The sequence below is a fragment of the Amblyraja radiata genome, chromosome 18 (assembly GCF_010909765.2).
Source record: "Amblyraja radiata isolate CabotCenter1 chromosome 18, sAmbRad1.1.pri, whole genome shotgun sequence".
Taxonomy (NCBI): Eukaryota; Metazoa; Chordata; class Chondrichthyes; order Rajiformes; family Rajidae; genus Amblyraja; species Amblyraja radiata.
In genome coordinates, this window is record NC_045973.1 from 16470556 (window position 1) to 16488744 (window position 18189).

The 18189-nt window shown below is 39.9% G+C and overlaps 1 protein-coding gene across 1 annotated transcript; it reads right to left on the minus strand.

The window, feature by feature from the left end:
* Positions 1-4695: 4695 nt before the first annotated feature.
* Positions 4696-18124, minus strand: borcs6 (BLOC-1 related complex subunit 6). The gene is made up of 4 exons (XM_033036745.1): positions 17577-18124; positions 13005-13159; positions 8194-8277; positions 4696-6814 (listed from the first exon to the last, which is right to left on the minus strand). Exons 1-4 carry the CDS (start codon positions 18004-18006, stop codon positions 6689-6691), a joined length of 795 nt encoding a protein of 264 aa, XP_032892636.1. The 5' UTR covers positions 18007-18124; the 3' UTR covers positions 4696-6688.
* Positions 18125-18189: the final 65 nt, after the last annotated feature.

Sequence of the window (18189 nt, forward strand, 5' to 3'; positions counted from 1 at the left end):
TTTGGGGCTCTCCATTATATCACAGCTGTGTTGAATAACAGACAGTGCTATATGATGCTGAATGGTAATAAAATTATCTCTTCAAACCATTTTCAATTTATTGAGTGTGATTCAGCATCTGGTCAATGCATGATTTGGCATGACTGGCGGAATAATTATTCTTCCAAAATTAGAGAAAGCCAATTCAGAATAAAATACCCAAAGTATGTGGGGATGTCAAAGCAAATGGATTGGTCAAACACTCTTCAGAAGTGAAGTCATTAACTGGCTTCAGAAGTATAATGTTTGTCACATATCTGGAATAAACAGTGTGCTGCTGCACAATAGCAAGATAACCTTTGAAAAAACAGCTTCCTGTTTAGTTTAGAGATACAGCGCAGAGTCTGGGCCAACCAGTGATCCCCCTATACTAGCACTATCCTACGTACTAGGAACGATTTACAATTTTTAACTCAGTCAATTAACCTACAAACCTGTACGTCTTTGGAGTGTGTGAGGAAAATGTTTGTGGTTACATCAATAATTTGGATGAGCGTGCGAGGAAACCCACGCGGTCACAGGTGAAACGTACAAACTCTGGATCGAAGGCAGGTCGCTGGCTCTGTAAGGCAGCAACTCTACCGCTGTGCCACTGTTGGTCCAGTCTTTATTTAGTGTAGATGTCTGGCAAGCTCAAAAATGACCCATTTTCATGTGCTTGATATATTTAAACCATTATATGTTTGTGCTGGTCATTGCAATTTGCTTTTGTACTATATTGGGCAGTTTATTCTTTTGAAGCAATTTCTTCTTCTTTCGTGTGGCGTGCACAGCCTAAAGTTGTTGGACAACTTGTTCTATTTGATCTTCCGTTTGTGCACGTCGAGTTAATTGCATTAGTCGAAACAGGGCGGACCACGTGAAGGTTGCAATCTTCCACCCCTTGAAGCAATTGATGCACCACTTTGTTAGATGTTACATTATGGTGCAGACTCTATTTTACTCTAGTCTAGTTATTTTCACATGCACCAAGTTATTTTTTGTCACTTGCTATCCAGTCAGCAAAAAGAAAATAAATGATTACAATCAAGCCGTCCACTGCGTACAGAAACAGGATTAAAGGGAACATGTTTAGTGAAGATCAAGTACAGTAAAGTCCGATTAAAGATAATCAGAGTCTCCAATGAGGTAGATGGTAGCTCAGGACTGCTCTAGTTGGTGATAGGATGGTTCAGTTGCCTGACAACTGCTGGGAAGAAACCATCCCTGAATCTGGAGGTGTGCGTTTTCACACTTCTGTACCTCTTGCCTGATATGAGAGCAGAGAAGCAGGAGTGCCCAGGGTGAGATTTGGACTTGATTATGCTGGTGGCCTTACTGTCGGTCAGTCATTTTCTTGATAGAGAGACTTCTTCAATGGTTGTGTAAGGAGATACATCTATGTTTTTAAACAGTTCCTGTTATGAACTGTGTTGAAATGTAATGGCAAGCTATTGTATTGCAGAAGTATGTATTGTTTGAAGCTTTTGTTTTTTGTATTCAGATGTTGTGCATAGTACTCGGGTCAAATTAACTTCTGGTATGTAGTTGAAACTGCAGCCATGAGAGATGCATTTCTTTTGCTGTGGATGTGCATGTTGAAAATTCTCTTGGTTTAATACTTGCTGCTGCAATCAACTTTCAGTCATCAACAGTATAATTAAAGATATCAGACACTGCTACCAAGTAGCATCCACCAATAAATTGCTTGTTGTCACAAAGAGCTGGAGTAACCTAGCGGGTCAAGCAGCATCTCTGGAGAACATGGACTGTTGACGTTGCAGCTTGACACGCTGAGTTACTCCAACATTGTGTCCTATTGTGTAAACCAGCATCTGCAGAAGTGTGAAAAAGCACACTTCCAGATTCAGGGACATCAATAACTATCAATAACTAGAGAGCAGTCCTGAGCTACTATTGACTGCATCCAAGACCCTTGGACTATCTTTAATCGAACTTTACCTTGCACTTCATATTATTCCCTTTATCCTCTATTTGTACACAGTGGACAGCTCGATTGTAATCATGCAAGTCTTTCCATTGACTGGATAGCACGCTCCAAAAAGCTTTTCGCTGTACCTCGCTACAAGTGACAATAAACCAAATTATACCCACCCCCCTCTGAATAAAAGTGTTTGATAGAGTTGGAACAATGTGTAAATAAAAACTATAATGGTAAACTGACCATATTGTTTTAATACTAAGAACTGTGTAAATCTAAATAATTACTTCTCTGAGAGTTCAATTGTGAAATCAATTCAACTTAATAGCAAAGAATCACAATGGGAAGATCTTTTGGCCTATGATAGATGACTCACTTCATACTGTGGTTACGCACTTGCAGGGTCAGGCTGAGTGCAATCTGATGCCATGGACAAAATGTAATTAAGCAGTGAGAGACACGGCATTATGGTTAGATCACTGAGAATGGTTATATTTCTTATGGCATGTAAATTGTTGATAATGTCCAGTCATGTATTTGAAAACTAGTTTTTCAAGGTCAAATATCCAAAGCTCCAGGGAACCCTGAACATCTATTTCAACTACATGGTAACTGAAAATAGAGGTACTCAGCAGGTACTAACATCTGTGCCGAGATAAATAGAATTAACATTTCAGGATGATTACCTTAGAAGTCTGAAGCTGCTTGATCTATTGATTATCTTTCTCTTTCTATTTTAATTTCAGATTTGACAGCATCCAGTTTTTTGCTCATCCATTTCCACTTGCTCTTTCATTTGTATTAAACATTATATGTTAAATCCATTATTAGTAAAGAATGAGATTGTTTGATGCTGAGCATATCCACCTTCTACCCTTACCATTGCATTTTCTGAACAATTATTTTTTATGGCACAACTTTGACAGCTGCTGGGGCTGTTGTCTCACAGCGGCGAGGTTTGATGCCGACCTCGGTCGGGTACTGCCTTGACCATGGTGGATGAAAAAGTTGGATGACAGAAGTAGTATGAATGGGTGATCGATGGTCAGTGCGGACTCTGTGGTCAAAGGGCCTGTTTCCATGCTGTATCTCAAAACATCAATGGCCATGCCAATTTTCTTTCTGCAGCATATAGGACAAATACTATACTGCTAGCATCTGTTAACCAGGCCAGGAGTTCTTGGCATAATTGCTCCCATGCATTAACGTAGATTTATTTCACTAACCTACAATGCATTAAAATAAAAAAAATAAATAAAAAAATACCGGTTTTCTTTTCTTTAGTGAAGGCATATAGAATTTTATCCCTTAAATAGTAGGGGAGGGGAATTCTCTTCCTCAAATAGTGGGGGGGGGGGGGGGGGGGGGGGGGGGAAAGAAGGGAAGAGTGTGTTAATGCTCTTAATGAATTGGTAGCTAGATTCTTAATAGCAGAGCCACAGGTTAACAGGGGAAAGGCAGGGATGCAGCATTGTAGTTAAAATCAGATACGCCTTTGATTTATTGAATGATGTGTCAACTTTGAGGGGTCAAGTAGCTTTATCTGCTACAAATCAGTATGTATGTTCGTACACAAACGTAAATGCATGAGTGGTAATAAAGAAAGTAATTTATCATTATTTTAGAACCCTTTAAAAATATCAGATTTATGTAGGATTCTGTTACCTTATCTGTCAGAGATCACATGTCCTCCTGTACTTGACAAAGCAACCGATTTAGCAAACACTGGTGCTCTTGTCTACCAAGGCCTGCTGGAGCTCCTTGTTGTTAACCATTTTAACTCTCCTTCTCCTACCGACCTTGACCACCTCCATTGCCAGAGTGAGGCCACATGCAAACCAAAAGAGCACCTCATATTTTGCTAGGGTAGCTTAAAACCCAACAGTATGAATATTGATTTTTCCAGTTTCAAGTCGTACCCCCCCCCACGCACACATTTCTCCCACTAGCTCCTTCGACCACCTTCCCCCTCCCTATACTCGCATCTCACATCGTGTTCCACATTTCCTTTTTATCATCTCCCTTTCTCCTCCAATCCTCTTCCACCCATCTCTCTCCTTCCAGATTTACATTCTTCACATTACTCTTTTCTTAGCCGAAATAATTTTTTCTCCCTTTTCACCTCTAGCCTTTTGTCACTTATTCCCCATCTGCCAATCACCACTCACCTGTTTCCAACGATCACTGTCCCAATCTTATCTCTCTTTTCCAGCATTCACTCCTCTACTCCAATCAGCGCAAAGGGCCTTCCCAAAACATTGTCTGTCTATTCTCTCAACGGATGCTGCCTGATTCACCGAGTTCCTCGCCTAAGATTGTAGCATCCGCAGTCTAGTGTCTGTAGCCTTGCATCTTTGATGGGGATGGGGATGGGAAATACAGGCTCATAACCAAGCTCACTCAAACATGTTGGGTAATCTAGTGAGTAAGGGGTTTTATCCATTAATTTGTCTCAAAATAAAAATCTACATATAAGAGATACTGGAGGTACTCTGTGGATCAGGTAGCAAGTGCTCTCCAAATGGTCTTGAACTGAAACATCGACTTGTCCATTTCCCTCCACCAAAGCTGCCTGACCAGGGTTCCTCCAACAGCGTTCCTTTTTGCACTTTTAATATAAAGAACCCCTTTCCAAACGAGAGTGTTGTAGAAGTTTGACGTGAACAATTCTATGGTGAAGGAAGCCTGGTTTAAAGTCAGTACACAGTACAGGACAAAATTGCAAAACACCAGTGACATGTTTTGGTTAATTTTATTCAAATCATAATCTTCATCTTTGAAGATTGTTTCGGCAAAAATTATCTTTCACTGCTTGTTTCCTGGAACCATCTTAAAACAAGCAAATTTCTAAATATTCGATAAAACACTAAAATTGGTTTTGCTTCACATGAATGCAGAGCAGATACAGACCTTCACAGGATTGTGCACCCATTCCAGACAAATCCACTTGACTGGCAACATCAGCCTATGTCCAAAAGAAAATTAACACAAGATCCTACATAAAAACTCCCAACAGGTGGGAGCAGCCAATGCAGTGTTAATAACACAAGCACTTCCAGGCAGGATTGCCTTCGTTTTCCTTCCCCTCAGATGATTGAACAGCTCCAGGTGCCAACTACAGATTATAATGGCACGATCCACTTTCCATCTTTTATTTTTTCATATGACATACATAATTCGGTTGGCTGGCAGATTAATTCTGTCTGACGGTTCCCGACCTCGAAACATTGTCTGTGCATTTCACAGATGCTGCCTGACCCGCAAAGTTTCTCCAACACTTCATTTTTTTGCTCAAATTTCCAGCATCGGCAATCTCTGTCTCTCTATTCCCTCACTTTTTTCCCTGCACTGTCTTAAACCTGTCTGACAGCTCTCACCCCTTTGATTCTTCTATAATATGTCTGTGTCTGGGTATTTTCCAGTGGGTAATTAATCTATCAACCAGCACATCTTTCGGATGCAGAGGGAAACCCGAGCACCCCAGGAAATATCCCAAACGAAGATGATTTAAAGCAAATCATTTTTACCAGGGCCTAATGCAGTTGCTAATTAGGTCAATGATCTGGTTGTGATTGAAGGAAGAGTTCTTCTTTGAAGTGTCACTTCATCTTTTACCCACCCTATGGAAGTGATGTCTGAGCTGCCATCTCACTAAAGGATGGCATTTCTGTCTCTGCAATGTTTCCTCAGTTTGGCACTGAAGTCATTCTAAAGTACATGCTATTAGCTTGAGGCAGGGTTTGAATGTACTATCTTGTGACTCAGGAAACATGCTATTACTGAATTATTATGACATTTTTATGTATAGCACCATCCTTATTTTACACTCGAGACCTTTTCACTGATTTTGCAATTAGCAATGAATATTACAGTAGTTAAATTAATTACCAGATACAAAAAAAGCTAGAAGGTTACTAGAACCCCATATGTACCCAAACTTGTTTGTCAAATAAGGTATCAAGGTTTTAGAATCAAATCCAAGATGGAGTTACTGCCTTATTTCAGTTACTCAAAAGGGCAGTTACAAAACAAATATGAATCATGTCAAGTTAAATCAAACATGATTGATCATAGTTGTGCCCCAATTAACATATTCAAATGGTTTTTGGAAATTCAGACTATTTCAAGGCAGTAATATGGCAAAGCTGAAATAGTTCCATACAAGTCCTTGTCAATTGTTCTCAGTTATTACGTACTCCTGTCGTTTTCCTTACAATTTCATTGCAAGTGCATTTTATGATAAATAATCCAATTCTCTCCCCCCCCCCCCCCAAAAAAAATTGTGCTTCTCATTCAGTAGACAGGCAAATTTACAATGCTAAGCATTTGCACTGTTAATTAAGGGCTGTTCTCTAAAACATGCTCTCCCCACCTAAAAAGGTGATTGGGTCAATCCATGTTTGTCCATAAACAAACAGCTTCAATTTGAAGACTGAATGAGAGGCAATGAATTACTGCCTGCATGCAAATATCCTCAAGGACTTGCGAATAATCTTTTTAAGCGAAATGCATGAAGTTTTGTTTAGCAGCTTGACAATCGCCTTTGAAGGATATGAAGGTTTACCAGCACCTCTTTGTGGGATTTCAAATGCCACACTCTTCAATGCAGTTTCTGTCTTCTCGCTTTCGACACTGGATTGTTCTGCTGGAGCGGCAGTTCATGACATTGTCCAAACCAGCTTAAGTATTTTAAGAAGTTCAACAATTAAACTATATTAGCAAAGATCTTTACTTGCAGAGTGTTTCAAACATTTCCAGAGTTCTTTTGACATCACGAATCTGTTTAGATAGCACAAGAATGGGCTGCATTGATCTGTCCAGCTCTTCACAGCGGGCCATTAGTGTATACATGCCCTGCAAACACAATCACATCAGCATTAATCTAAAGGTGGTGAAATAGGACACAATAGCCTTCAATAAAATGGACTGCCACTGTGATTATAAAAGGATCTATTTACTCTAAGAGCTACAATTGTTTAAAAAAAAAGGATATTGGAGAAATGAATGTCATTTTTAGATGGACAGAATCAATTGGAGTGGAAATCTGTCACATTATCTTACAATTTATCATTCTATCAGCACAGAACTCAGTCCCACCTATTAATACAGAGTAATGTGCATACTAAGATTCATTGGACATCTACACCATTTTTATTGGTGTAGAAAAAACCCATCAACAGGACTTAAAATATTTAGCTGGATTACATTTGCTCTATAATGCAATGCCAGCAGCAGTTGGTGTTTGGTCTTTGATTTACTTGGTCTAATTATGTGGATTATTTAATAATTCTATCTAGAAACCAGTGCTGCATAGAACCCTTAATAATTCCCAGGCATAGAAGAAATAAACAACCCCATCGCTTTTTTAATAACATTGATAGATAAAAAGTATGGTGATAAAGTTTAAAAAAAAAAAAAAAAAAAAAAAAGCAAAAAGCTTTCACTTGGAGGTCACAATTATCTTGGTAACAAAATTGAACAATTTGGTGGCGAGATGCAAGCTACAATTACTTCTATACTTATTTGTTCTTGGGATTTAATGACAATTTTTATCTGATTGAGGAGGGTCAGAGCACACATCCTCACCACCACAAATGCTTTTTACTTCCAGTTGCACCATTAATCTCTACCCTCAGTTTCAAATTAATAGATGCTAAACCAATTTGTTGAAATTCTCATTCAGTTCTCACTGGAGATTCATCCCTCCCAATCTCTCATCTCATCCATTTCTTCACTCCTCAAATATCAAAAGTGTCCCTCCAGTTCTGGTTTGGAGCCCTGGAGGGCACAGCGTTAAAGCCGGGGGGGTTTAATTAATGCTTTAATTTTAAATGATAATTAATTAAAAAATGATGATCACACCATGGTGTATTTTCATTCTTTAACTTAACAACGCTCTCCTTGTAAAGAACAAGATGAATATAAACATAAACAAGGTCTGAATGAGTAGGTAGCTATTAAATGTCTAAAGTGTTGTTGTTAGGAGCAAGGTTTCCTTCCCTATTTCAGACCGTGAACCTCGTGTTGTTATTTTGCCAAAAAAGAACAAAAGTTAATTTATGAGTAAATAATCTAATTCAATGAAAGAGGAAACAAAATTCAATATTAAAAAATACACGATATAACTGTAGTTAAACAATAACTATTTCTGGTGTTTACGGAGAAATTGAAAGTAGATTAGAAAAATGAACATTTAATTAAACAGATAGTTTATTTTGGCTCCTTGCCCTCACCTTTATACTCATATCTACCGACTCTCCAAGACTGTCAACTGAATCCCGATAAGTCTGAATGTAGCCCACACTTAGTGCCGTCATCTGGAATTTCAAAACAAATCGCAAGTCAGTATGGAAAATAGTTTTTTGTATATTCAAATAAATTATAAATAGTACAAATACGCTTTGATACAGAAAGGTTCCAAATGTTAAATGAAAGAATAAGATAATTACTATACAGTGCGATCTAATTTCATGTGCACCAAGGCCTTTTATTTAATAGGTCACATACAACCAATAAATAATTCAATGTGTGAACATGAACATCGGGCAATATTAACTCTGGTCTTGATTAGGCAACCTTTCAATAAATGTATTTTAAAATAAAGGAACAAATAAAACACAAGAATCATTTCAAAAGTCTTGCACAATCTGGTAGATTTCTCAAAATGTTAGTCAAATTGCACAATAAATAAAATTCTCACACCATCCCTGCACTACTTTTTTTCTTGTTTGTTAACATTCAAACTGAGATGGAACTGACCAAATGCAGATGGCGCATATGAACAATATCTGATTAGAATACAAAGCTTTGAGCACTTTGCTTCTAAATATCATGGTCAGAAAAAAAACCTTTCCAAGGATAGGGATGCGTTAATTATATAAAAAAAGAAACCAGGGGACTCTTCACTGAGTGTCCGGGGCTAACCTCAGCCCCGATTTTAAGTCTGAAGGGTCACGACCCGAAATGTCACCTATTCCTTCTCTCCAGAGATGCGGCCGGACCCGCTGAGGTACTCCAGCCTTTGTCTCCATCTCCGGTTTAATCAGCACCTGCAGTTCCTTCCAACAGAACTCAATGAGATTTGAAACTCATTCAAAATTATTTTTGTGATCAACATTGGGCACAAATTACAGAGATCTATCATCTACAAAAGAATAAAGAAAAAGCTGGTAGCACTCAGCTAGTTGGACAGCAGCTATGGAGGGAAACAGTTATCATACTGATGACCTTGCATCAAGAAAAGTTAGAATTGAAATATTTGTATTTGCAGAGAATGTGAATGGGTGCAGAGCACAGAGAGCAAAGTAAGTATCTGTGAAAGGGCAGACTGAATGACACAAATGAACATTTGGGAGAAAATTAGTGAAAACATATTAGTGGCTGATCTGCTGGTGGAATTGCGAATAGCAGGTGTATGAGGATTGAAGAGAGGAAATAAATTAATTCTGGACGTTGGAGATGCACAATACTGAAAAAGGAAAATTGGAAAAATGAATAACAAACATAATCGCATAACTTAATTTGGAAATTAACATGCCAAAAAAAAAAAGCTATCCCAGTAAAAAATAGTTTAGGTGAAAAAACTGTGTACGTAACCTTTCCACGGTAATCAGATACCATTGTCTCTTAAGAACAGAGGCTGCTGGTTTTATGGGTGGCCATTGAAATTGACAAGCAATCCTTTCTATTTATATTTGTGAAGACACAGAATCATGGAGTACATTAGCAGGTCAGGCATCATTTTAGGGGAATATGGATAGACAATGTTTCGGGTCAGGACCCTTCTATACAAAAAGTACTGATTGTAACGTCACTTTTCTATGTTCTCCTGGAATGCTGTCTAACCCGCTGAGCCACGAGCATTCTGTCTTCACAAAAATCAATAGAATGGATAGTCAATTTCAGTGGCCACCCATAATAGTGTCTTATTTTGTAAAGGAGCATCTGCATTTCCTAGTTTCTACTATTGACACTTGTGTATTTGTTTGACAATCCATTAAACAATGCAACATGCAGCCTTTGGTATTTTTAGCTCACAGTAACAGAAATAAACTTGCAGCTATTACAAATCCTCTGGGGAAAACTAACTGTTCTTTGGCACCTAACACACTAGACCCCAAACCTCCTTTTCCCCATTGACACAATTGTTTTTAGAATAGATTTCTCAGAAAAGTGACGTGTTATAGCAGAACTACTTGCACGTTGCAGCAAATAATGCACACTAATTCCAGACACTCAAAAAGGCAACTAATTAGAAACAAAGTCCAAATTCAGTGATCTGATAAAAGAAGAATATGATCATATGGAATGGCGGTGCAGGCTCGAAGGGCCGAATGGCCTACTCCTGCACCTATTTTCTATGAATGAAACTCAATTTTTGGAGCTCAAGTGATGTGTTAAAACAGAAGGTGCAAAGATATAGGGAAAGGACCATGGTAAAATTCTCAAAGAAAGCATGAGAGCTGGCCAGATTACTGTGCTCGATAATTCTTTCACTACATGATCAGGAAACAATGGCGGCGCTGTAGTGGTGCATCCCCTGCAGCTCTGTCTTTTTTTAAAAATGTTATCCCGTTTGCTGTGGTTTTTATATTGTTTTTAACTGTGGACCCGCGTGAAAGGCTAACCGGCGGGCGGCTATGCCTCCAAAGAAGGCAATAACAACGGAGGAAGGCGAGGAAATAAAGAGAGCGCTGGACTTTATGACGGAGGAGATTTCTGCCGTTAAACAGCAGCAGAAAGCCATCCTCGACCTGGTGGCAGAGGTAAAGGCTCTCCGGATCCAGAACGTCGAAAAGGACCGGCGTCTGGTGTTCCTGGAGAACAGAGTTGCGGACCTGGAGCAGTATACCAGAGCGAACAACGTCATCATCACCGGGCTCAGTGTAAAGCCCCGGTCATACGCACGGGCGGTGACCGACAACAACGGGGGGGAGCCCGGGGAAATGGATACTAGCTCCACGGAGCAACAGGTGGCGGCCTTCCTGCAGTCCAAGGGAATACACCTGGACTGCGACAACATAGAGGCTTGTCACCCCCTGCCCAGGAGAAAATCCAGAGATGATAATAATAGCGATTACAAACCAGCCATATAACATATAAAAACAAAATGTCTACTGATTTCAACGACATTGACATGTCGTTAGTTAAGATGGTCATTGAGGGGATTTCCAAACCTCTAATATTCATCTGTAATTTATCTTTCCAAACCGGTACTTTTCCAATCAAAATGAAAATAGCAAAAGTCATACCGATATACAAAACTGGGAACAAGCATCATTTTACAAACTACAGACCTGTTTCTTTACTCCCTCAATTCTCCAAAATACTAGAAAAAATGTTCAACAATAGACTAGACATATTTGTAGAAAAGCATAAACTAATCACTGAAAGTCAATATGGATTTAGATCAAACAGATCAACATCACTTGCAATAATAGAATCAATTGAAGATATCACAAACGCTATTGACAATAAACTATATGCAGCTGGGATATTTATTGATATAAAGAAAGCATTTGATACGATCAATCATGATATTTTATTAAAAAAATTAGAAATCAGAGACATCAGAGGTCTAGTACTGGATTGGATAAAAAGCTATTTAAGTAACAGGTAGCAGTTTGTGAAGCTGGGCAGCTACAGTTCTACATGCTTGGACATTGCTTGTGGTGTCCCCCAGGGGTCAGTGTTGGATCCAAAACTATTCACCATGTATATAAACGACATTTGTAATGTGTCCAATGCCTTGAGGCTGGTCTTGTTTGCAGACGACACAAATATTTTTTGTTCTGGGGAGAATTTAAAACAACTACTGGATAAAATAACAAAAGAAATGGGAAAACTGAAAACATGGTTTGACAGGAACAAAATATCATTAAACTTGAGCAAAACCAAAATAATGTTATTTGGTAATTGCAGAACAAATACACAAGTAAATATAAAGATAAATGGGGTTGAAATTGAACGAGTTCATGAAAATAAATTTCTTGGGGTTATAATGGATGATAGAATCAGCTGGAAATCACACATTAAACATGTACAATCCAAACTGTCAAAAAGCATTTCTGTATTACACAAAGTTTAAGCAGGTTCTGGATCACAAATCACTCCGCATTCTCTACTGTTCACTAATCTTACCCTATTTAAATTACTGTGCAGAAGTCTGGGGCAATAACTATAAAAGTTCGCTACATTCATTAACTATTCTGCAAAAAAGAGCAATACGTATTATTCACAATGTCAGGTATCTGGATCACACTAATCCATTATTCTTAGAGTCAAAATTATTAAAATTAGCAGATTTGGTTGCATTTAAAACAGCACAGATAATGCTTCGGGCCAAAAATAAAAACTTACCTGGAAATATACAAAAATTATTCAATGAGCGAGTGGGGGGTTATAATTTAAGAAGAATATTTAATTTTAAGGTACAAAGAGTCCGCATGACCAGAAAAACTTTTTGTATTTCGGCCTGTGGAGTAGGATTGTGGAACAGTTTGAATGTGGAGTTAAAGCAATGTCCAAACATGAACCAGTTCAAAATGACATACAAAAAAAAAATTTCCACAAGGTACAGGGATGAAGGGGATGGTTGACAAACAGGGGTTAGTGTTTGTTTATTATTTTGTTTATTATTTATTTATGTTTTTTGGTTACTTCATACATATTACTTGTAAGTGTATATCAGTTGTATGTATATATATGTTTGTATGCATCTCTAAAAATTGTCTGGGGTATCATTATGATTAATTAATTAATTATTAAATATGGAAGAAGGGTTTAGGGAGAAGGGGTGAGATTAAATAAGTTATTCTTCTGCTCACTCCTTTTCGAGCTTGTAAAGAAAAAGTGTTGGACATTTAAATTTTGCTTTATGCTTTTCATTGCTTTGCAATAATTGCCTGGAATGTCCAAATGTTTGACTATTTCAATTTTGTTGTTGTTATTTATTCCTATTTATGTCTTTACTTGCTCGGAACAAATAAATAAATAAATAAACAAACTAGTTTGAATATAATCCCAGGTGCCAATGTATACCTACATTCTGGATAGTGGCATTTAAGCTTCTCATCATTTGATCAACTTTTTGTGCCACCTCTTTTGCATCTCGCTCCAAATCTTGCAGTACCCCAGGGTCTATTGGAGGAATGTCCGATTTTAACCTCTGCATACTTTTGGTTTCCACACTGCTCCCAGCTGGTAAAGACAAAAGAAAGCATCTTATCTTATCTACTGCGTTTATACATTTAGAATAGAGCTTAACACTAATCAAAATGTAAAAAGATGCACATCCAAGTTTTGCAAGCCGACTTGCTCCAAAAGATGCCTAGGTAGATACCAATATCTTGCCATTCACAACCACAAACAATCGTTTCATGACTTACAAAACTAACATATTCAAGGTTTCAAGGTCAGTTTATTGTCACATGTACCAATCAAGGGACAGTGAAATTCGAATTACCACACAGCCATACTAAAAAAAGCAACAAGACACACAACTACATCAAATTTAGCATAAACATGCAGATTCCCCACATTCCTCACTGTGATGGAAGGCAATAAAGTCCAATATTCTTCCTCTTTTACCCTCCCGAGGTCGGGGCAGTCGAACTACCGCAGTCGGGGCGATCGAAGCTCCTGCAGCTTGGAGTTCCCGAAGTCAGTCTCTGACCAGAGACAGCAGGCTCCACGATGTTAAAATCCCAGACTCCCGCGGTAGAGCTCAGAGGTCGATCCCTGGCAAAGGGATGGCAAGCTCCGTGATGTTAAAGTCCCACAGGCACCCACGGTGGGGCTCTCGAAATAGTCTCCACCAAAGGCCGCCAACTCCTCTATGTTATGCCGCAGTGCAGACAGAGATACGATATGGGAAAAGAATTGCTTCTCCGTCGAGGTAAGAGATTAGAAAAAGTTTCCCCTCCCCCCCCCTCCCCCACACACATCAAACAAGCCAAAGAACACTAAAAGCATACATTTAACCATAAACAAACAAAAGATGGAAGGGACAGAAAGACTGTTGGCGAGGTAGCCATTGCTGGTGCCACCCAGTGCATCTTGGTGAAACAGAAGACTTTAGTTAGGGGTAAGACGATGAGTAAAGTGCTCCAAAGTTTTTGCATACTCAACAGCAAGTTATGTGCCACATTCCAAGGTTCTTTGTTATTGCTTAAAGAAATAGGAACAGCTGCAAATGCCTCTGGTAAGAGTGGCATTTATTTAGGAAGTATTGCACACGCTTTAAAAAAAATTAAAATGTCTATGGCAATTCAACCCCCCCCACCAAAAAAATCTTCTGTTATTCAACAGGACCATAGCTGGTTTATGACCATATTCACTCAGTCCTGAATATACTTACTGACTGTGCCACCATTCCATCTCTTGTATAAAGAATACAAAGAGTCAAGAGTCTAGGTCAAACAGTTTCTTTGCATTGTCTTCAATGACCGACACCTTATTTTGGGACAGTGTCGCATAGTTCTAGACGCACCATGCCAAGGGCAACATCTTCTCTTCGTGATTCTTTAAGAATTTTAATGTTTCTATGAAAAACAACTCATTTATTTAAACTTGTCGAGCTGGTCTGCCTACATTTTCCTTGTACAACAAACCTCTGATCATAGCAATCAATCCGGTGAGCCTTTGCTGCACACCCTCTATTCTTGGTATGGCCTCAATAGAGTCCTATATAGTATTTTTACTCTTGCACTCAAATCCATCATCCACTTCGTCGGCACTTAACTCTTCAAATACAAGGTCACAGTATGTCCTACAGTATACCTGGCATTTCACATCAACCATTTACTTCTCTATCAATTCTATTATCATTACATATGATTTCCCACAGCAATTTATCAAGAGCTCACAATTCCCAAGCACACAATTTCTTCAACCATTCATACTGACAAGGAAAAGCATGCACTCCACACTAATATATGCCCTGCCACATTTCGATATCTTTCTGCTTTGTTCAGTTAGCAATCTTGATATCTTTGAAACTAATCCCCAAATGAGCGAGTTCACTAATCATTTACTTTCCAAAGCAAACTATTCTCTCCTTTTGAGATACCAAATTTGCACATCACAGCAGGGAAAAGGACCTTAGTCCACTGAATCCATATCTATCACAAAGCACAAATTTACTCTCCCATTTTATTCTACCCAAGCTTTCATCATCTCTCTAGACTCGTGTAAATTGAGTTTTTGTCCTATGAACAAGTACAGAAAGATACAAGTACAATGAAAATCTTGCTTGCAGCAGCACTACAGGCAGAAACACTTAAACACATAAAACATTATTTGTGCACAAATTGCACTTAGCCTTTCTAAAAGACTGCAACACCAAAAAAGCAGATGCAAAACACAATTAGAAAAATAAATAAGTCCACGGTAGTGAGAACTGATCCGAAGTGTTCCATTGTTGAGGTAGGATTAGGGTTGTGGGGTTTTTCAAGATTCTGATTGTAGGAAAGTAGATATTCCAAGAGAAAACTGCAGATGCTGGAATCTTGAGCAAATCACAAAGTGCTGGAGGAACTCAGCTGGTCAGGCAGCATTGGGAGAATTAATGAACAGGTGATGTTTTTGGTCAGGATCCTTCTTCAGACTTATACGAGTACGAGAGAGAAAGATGAAAAAGAGGCAGTGGTGAAACAAAGCCTGGCGAGTGATGGGTAGATATCGGGGAGGGCTTTTAACTGTTCATGAACCTGGTGGTGTCAGGCTTCTTGACTTCGTGTCTGAGCGGCGGAAGTGAGAGGCATGTCCTCTTCTCACCTCCATACAGTAACCAATAAACCTGCCCAGCGTGTCTGCTACCAGCTATGCCACTGTACCATCCAAATTTACTGGTATGTATCAGTTAACCTCACAGTAACCTTGTTGTCATTGTTTGAATGCTAAGTGAGTGAATAATGTACTAAGAACTCAATGTGCAACACTCATGGCCACTTACTACAGAAGTGCAACTTCCAAGGTCACTTAGTATCAGAAGTGTTCTTTTGGCCCCATTGATGACGCAAGCTTTTGTCATATCTGTCACTAGAAAAGGTGCCCATTTCAGCCAAAAAAGGTATTTTGCACAAACTACCAGGAAAATGCAGAGAAATCAATAAATGTTGGAATCAAACAATATGGGGATTATGCAAGAAAATTGTCTTCAGTAGGTTTGTCCTAGCTTCAAGGAATGGCAAAGGAATATGACCTGCTACCATTGCTTTTTCAGGGAATTCCAATTACAAATGTCAGAGACACCAAGAGACAAAACAGCACGCCAAACACAGAATCCCAGAGTACCCAATATTAAAAAAGCAAGGGATCGCATTAACCAGATGGTTCAAAATACTTTAAACCTAATGGAGGTATTTTTGGGAAGTAACAGCTCAAAATTTACAGTCGGCAGTGAAGCAATGTACAGAGCTATTTAAAAAAATGTCATGTTTGGTGGTGACATTTTGCAACGGGTGGATGAAATTGATGCGCACAAGGCAGTTGCAGCTATGATTTCCTCAAACTGCCCAGGTATTAAAATATTCTTATAAATTTTGAACAGGACAGCATTTTTCAATTAACATTTTAAATCGGCAAATACATAGAAACATAGAAATTAGGTGCAGGAGTAGGCCATTCGGCCCTTCGAGCCTGCACCGCCATTCAATATGATCATGGCTGATCATCCAACTCAGTATCCCGTACCTGCCTTCTCTCCATACCCTCTGATCCCCTTAGCCACAAGGGCCACATCTAACTCCCAATGAACTGGCCTCGACTACCCTCTGTGGCAGGGAGTTCCAGATTTGATTGAAGCAGAAAATGAAATAGCACTAATAAACATTAGAATAAAATACTTTGATGTACTTTATGGTTTCAAAATGTCAGACAAGGAAATTAAAATTCATTAGTTTCTCAGAGGCAGATTACTGTATTTGCTAAATGGTAACTAGTACACCATGAACTGAGAAAATATTAGGTATATGAGATTCAAGTTACTTAACAGCAGAGCAAGTTCATAAAGCTAAATTCAAACCAAGCGGTCTTAATTGTTGTGTGCCAAAGACCACAAACTGAAGACATTCATTTTGTGCATGGGAGGGTGACATTGACGAAGGGATAAAAATGAATTAGTGTTGAGTGTTTTATGGCCGGCATGGATAGGCGACGTTTCTTGTCGGGACCCTTCACCTAACCAAGCCCTCCACAGATGCTGTCTGTACCACCGAGTTACTCCAGCACTTTGTTTTGCTCAATAATCGCATCTGTGGTTCCTTGTGAATCCAGGTAATTTATTGTAGTTATTTGAAGGGAATAAGTGTGGACTTTAAATAAATCTTCTTGGAAATTGATGCCAGATATATAACACTTCATCCGATAGACGATACGTCTGAAATACAATAGTCCTGTGTGCTGGTCCGTCCTCAGAGATTACTTACAATTGCCACGGGAGCTGGCTGACAGGTGAGCGGGTTAACTTGTTGCACATTGCAGTTCTCTCCTGCAAGTGTCCGGCGTGCAAACACAAATCAAAACAAAACAAATCTGGAGCCATGCACGGCTGCGAGCTTTGGGCGGGTCGGATGCAAAGGTGGTGTACGTTTGAGGAAGCAGGCGGGTTACTCACTCTCCAGGTCCAAGTTCTGCCTCGAACTCATCTTGATCTTGTGCTGCAGGTTGTTGGCCACATAATGTGTGAGATCGCCGTCGTGGCTGACCGTGCCCTCCAGCTCCAGCGCGCTCGAAATGGTCGCCCTCCGCCCTTCCACCTTGATGTCGCGGGCTCGGAGGCCGCCCAACACCTGGCTTATGCCGTCAAGGCTCTTGCTGTCCTGCAGGCGGCCGCACACCCAGTCCCGGGTGGCCTGGTTCACTGACACCGGCTTGTTCTGGCCCACCGGCGGCGGGGGCAGCCCAGTGGCGGCAGCTACTACTACTCCTTCTCCTCCTCCCTCGGCGCATTCCGACGATTCGCCGCCGCTCTCCCAAGACTCTTCCTCGCTGCTCTCCGAGGTCTCGGAGGGCGGACTGAACACCGTGGTTTCCCCCTCTGCCATCGCTGTTGTGGGTCGGGATGCGATCGGTTCGGGACCGGGCCTGGCCCGAGGAGGCCTCACCTGCCGAGCCGAGCCGAACCAGCATGCGCACGCGCACTCAGGGCGCCGCCGCCGAGCCGCCCACGTGACCCGGGCCTGAAGCCGCGGGCGCCATTTTGTTTACGGGCCAAGAAAGAGGGGAAA

What these genes read in the sequence shown, in the direction of transcription:
- borcs6 (XM_033036745.1), bottom strand. Translation starts at nt 18,006, where the DNA reads ATGGCAGAGGGGGAAACCACGGTGTTCAGTCCGCCCTCCGAGACCTCG. An exon ending in GCAGAACTTGGACCTGGAGA is followed by an intron (nt 13,160 to 17,576) that starts GTGAGTAACCCG and finishes TGTCTTTACCAG; the next exon opens with CTGGGAGCAGTGTGGAAACC. An exon ending in TAAATGCCACTATCCAGAAT is followed by an intron (nt 8,278 to 13,004) that starts GTAGGTATACAT and finishes TTGAAATTCCAG; the next exon opens with ATGACGGCACTAAGTGTGGG.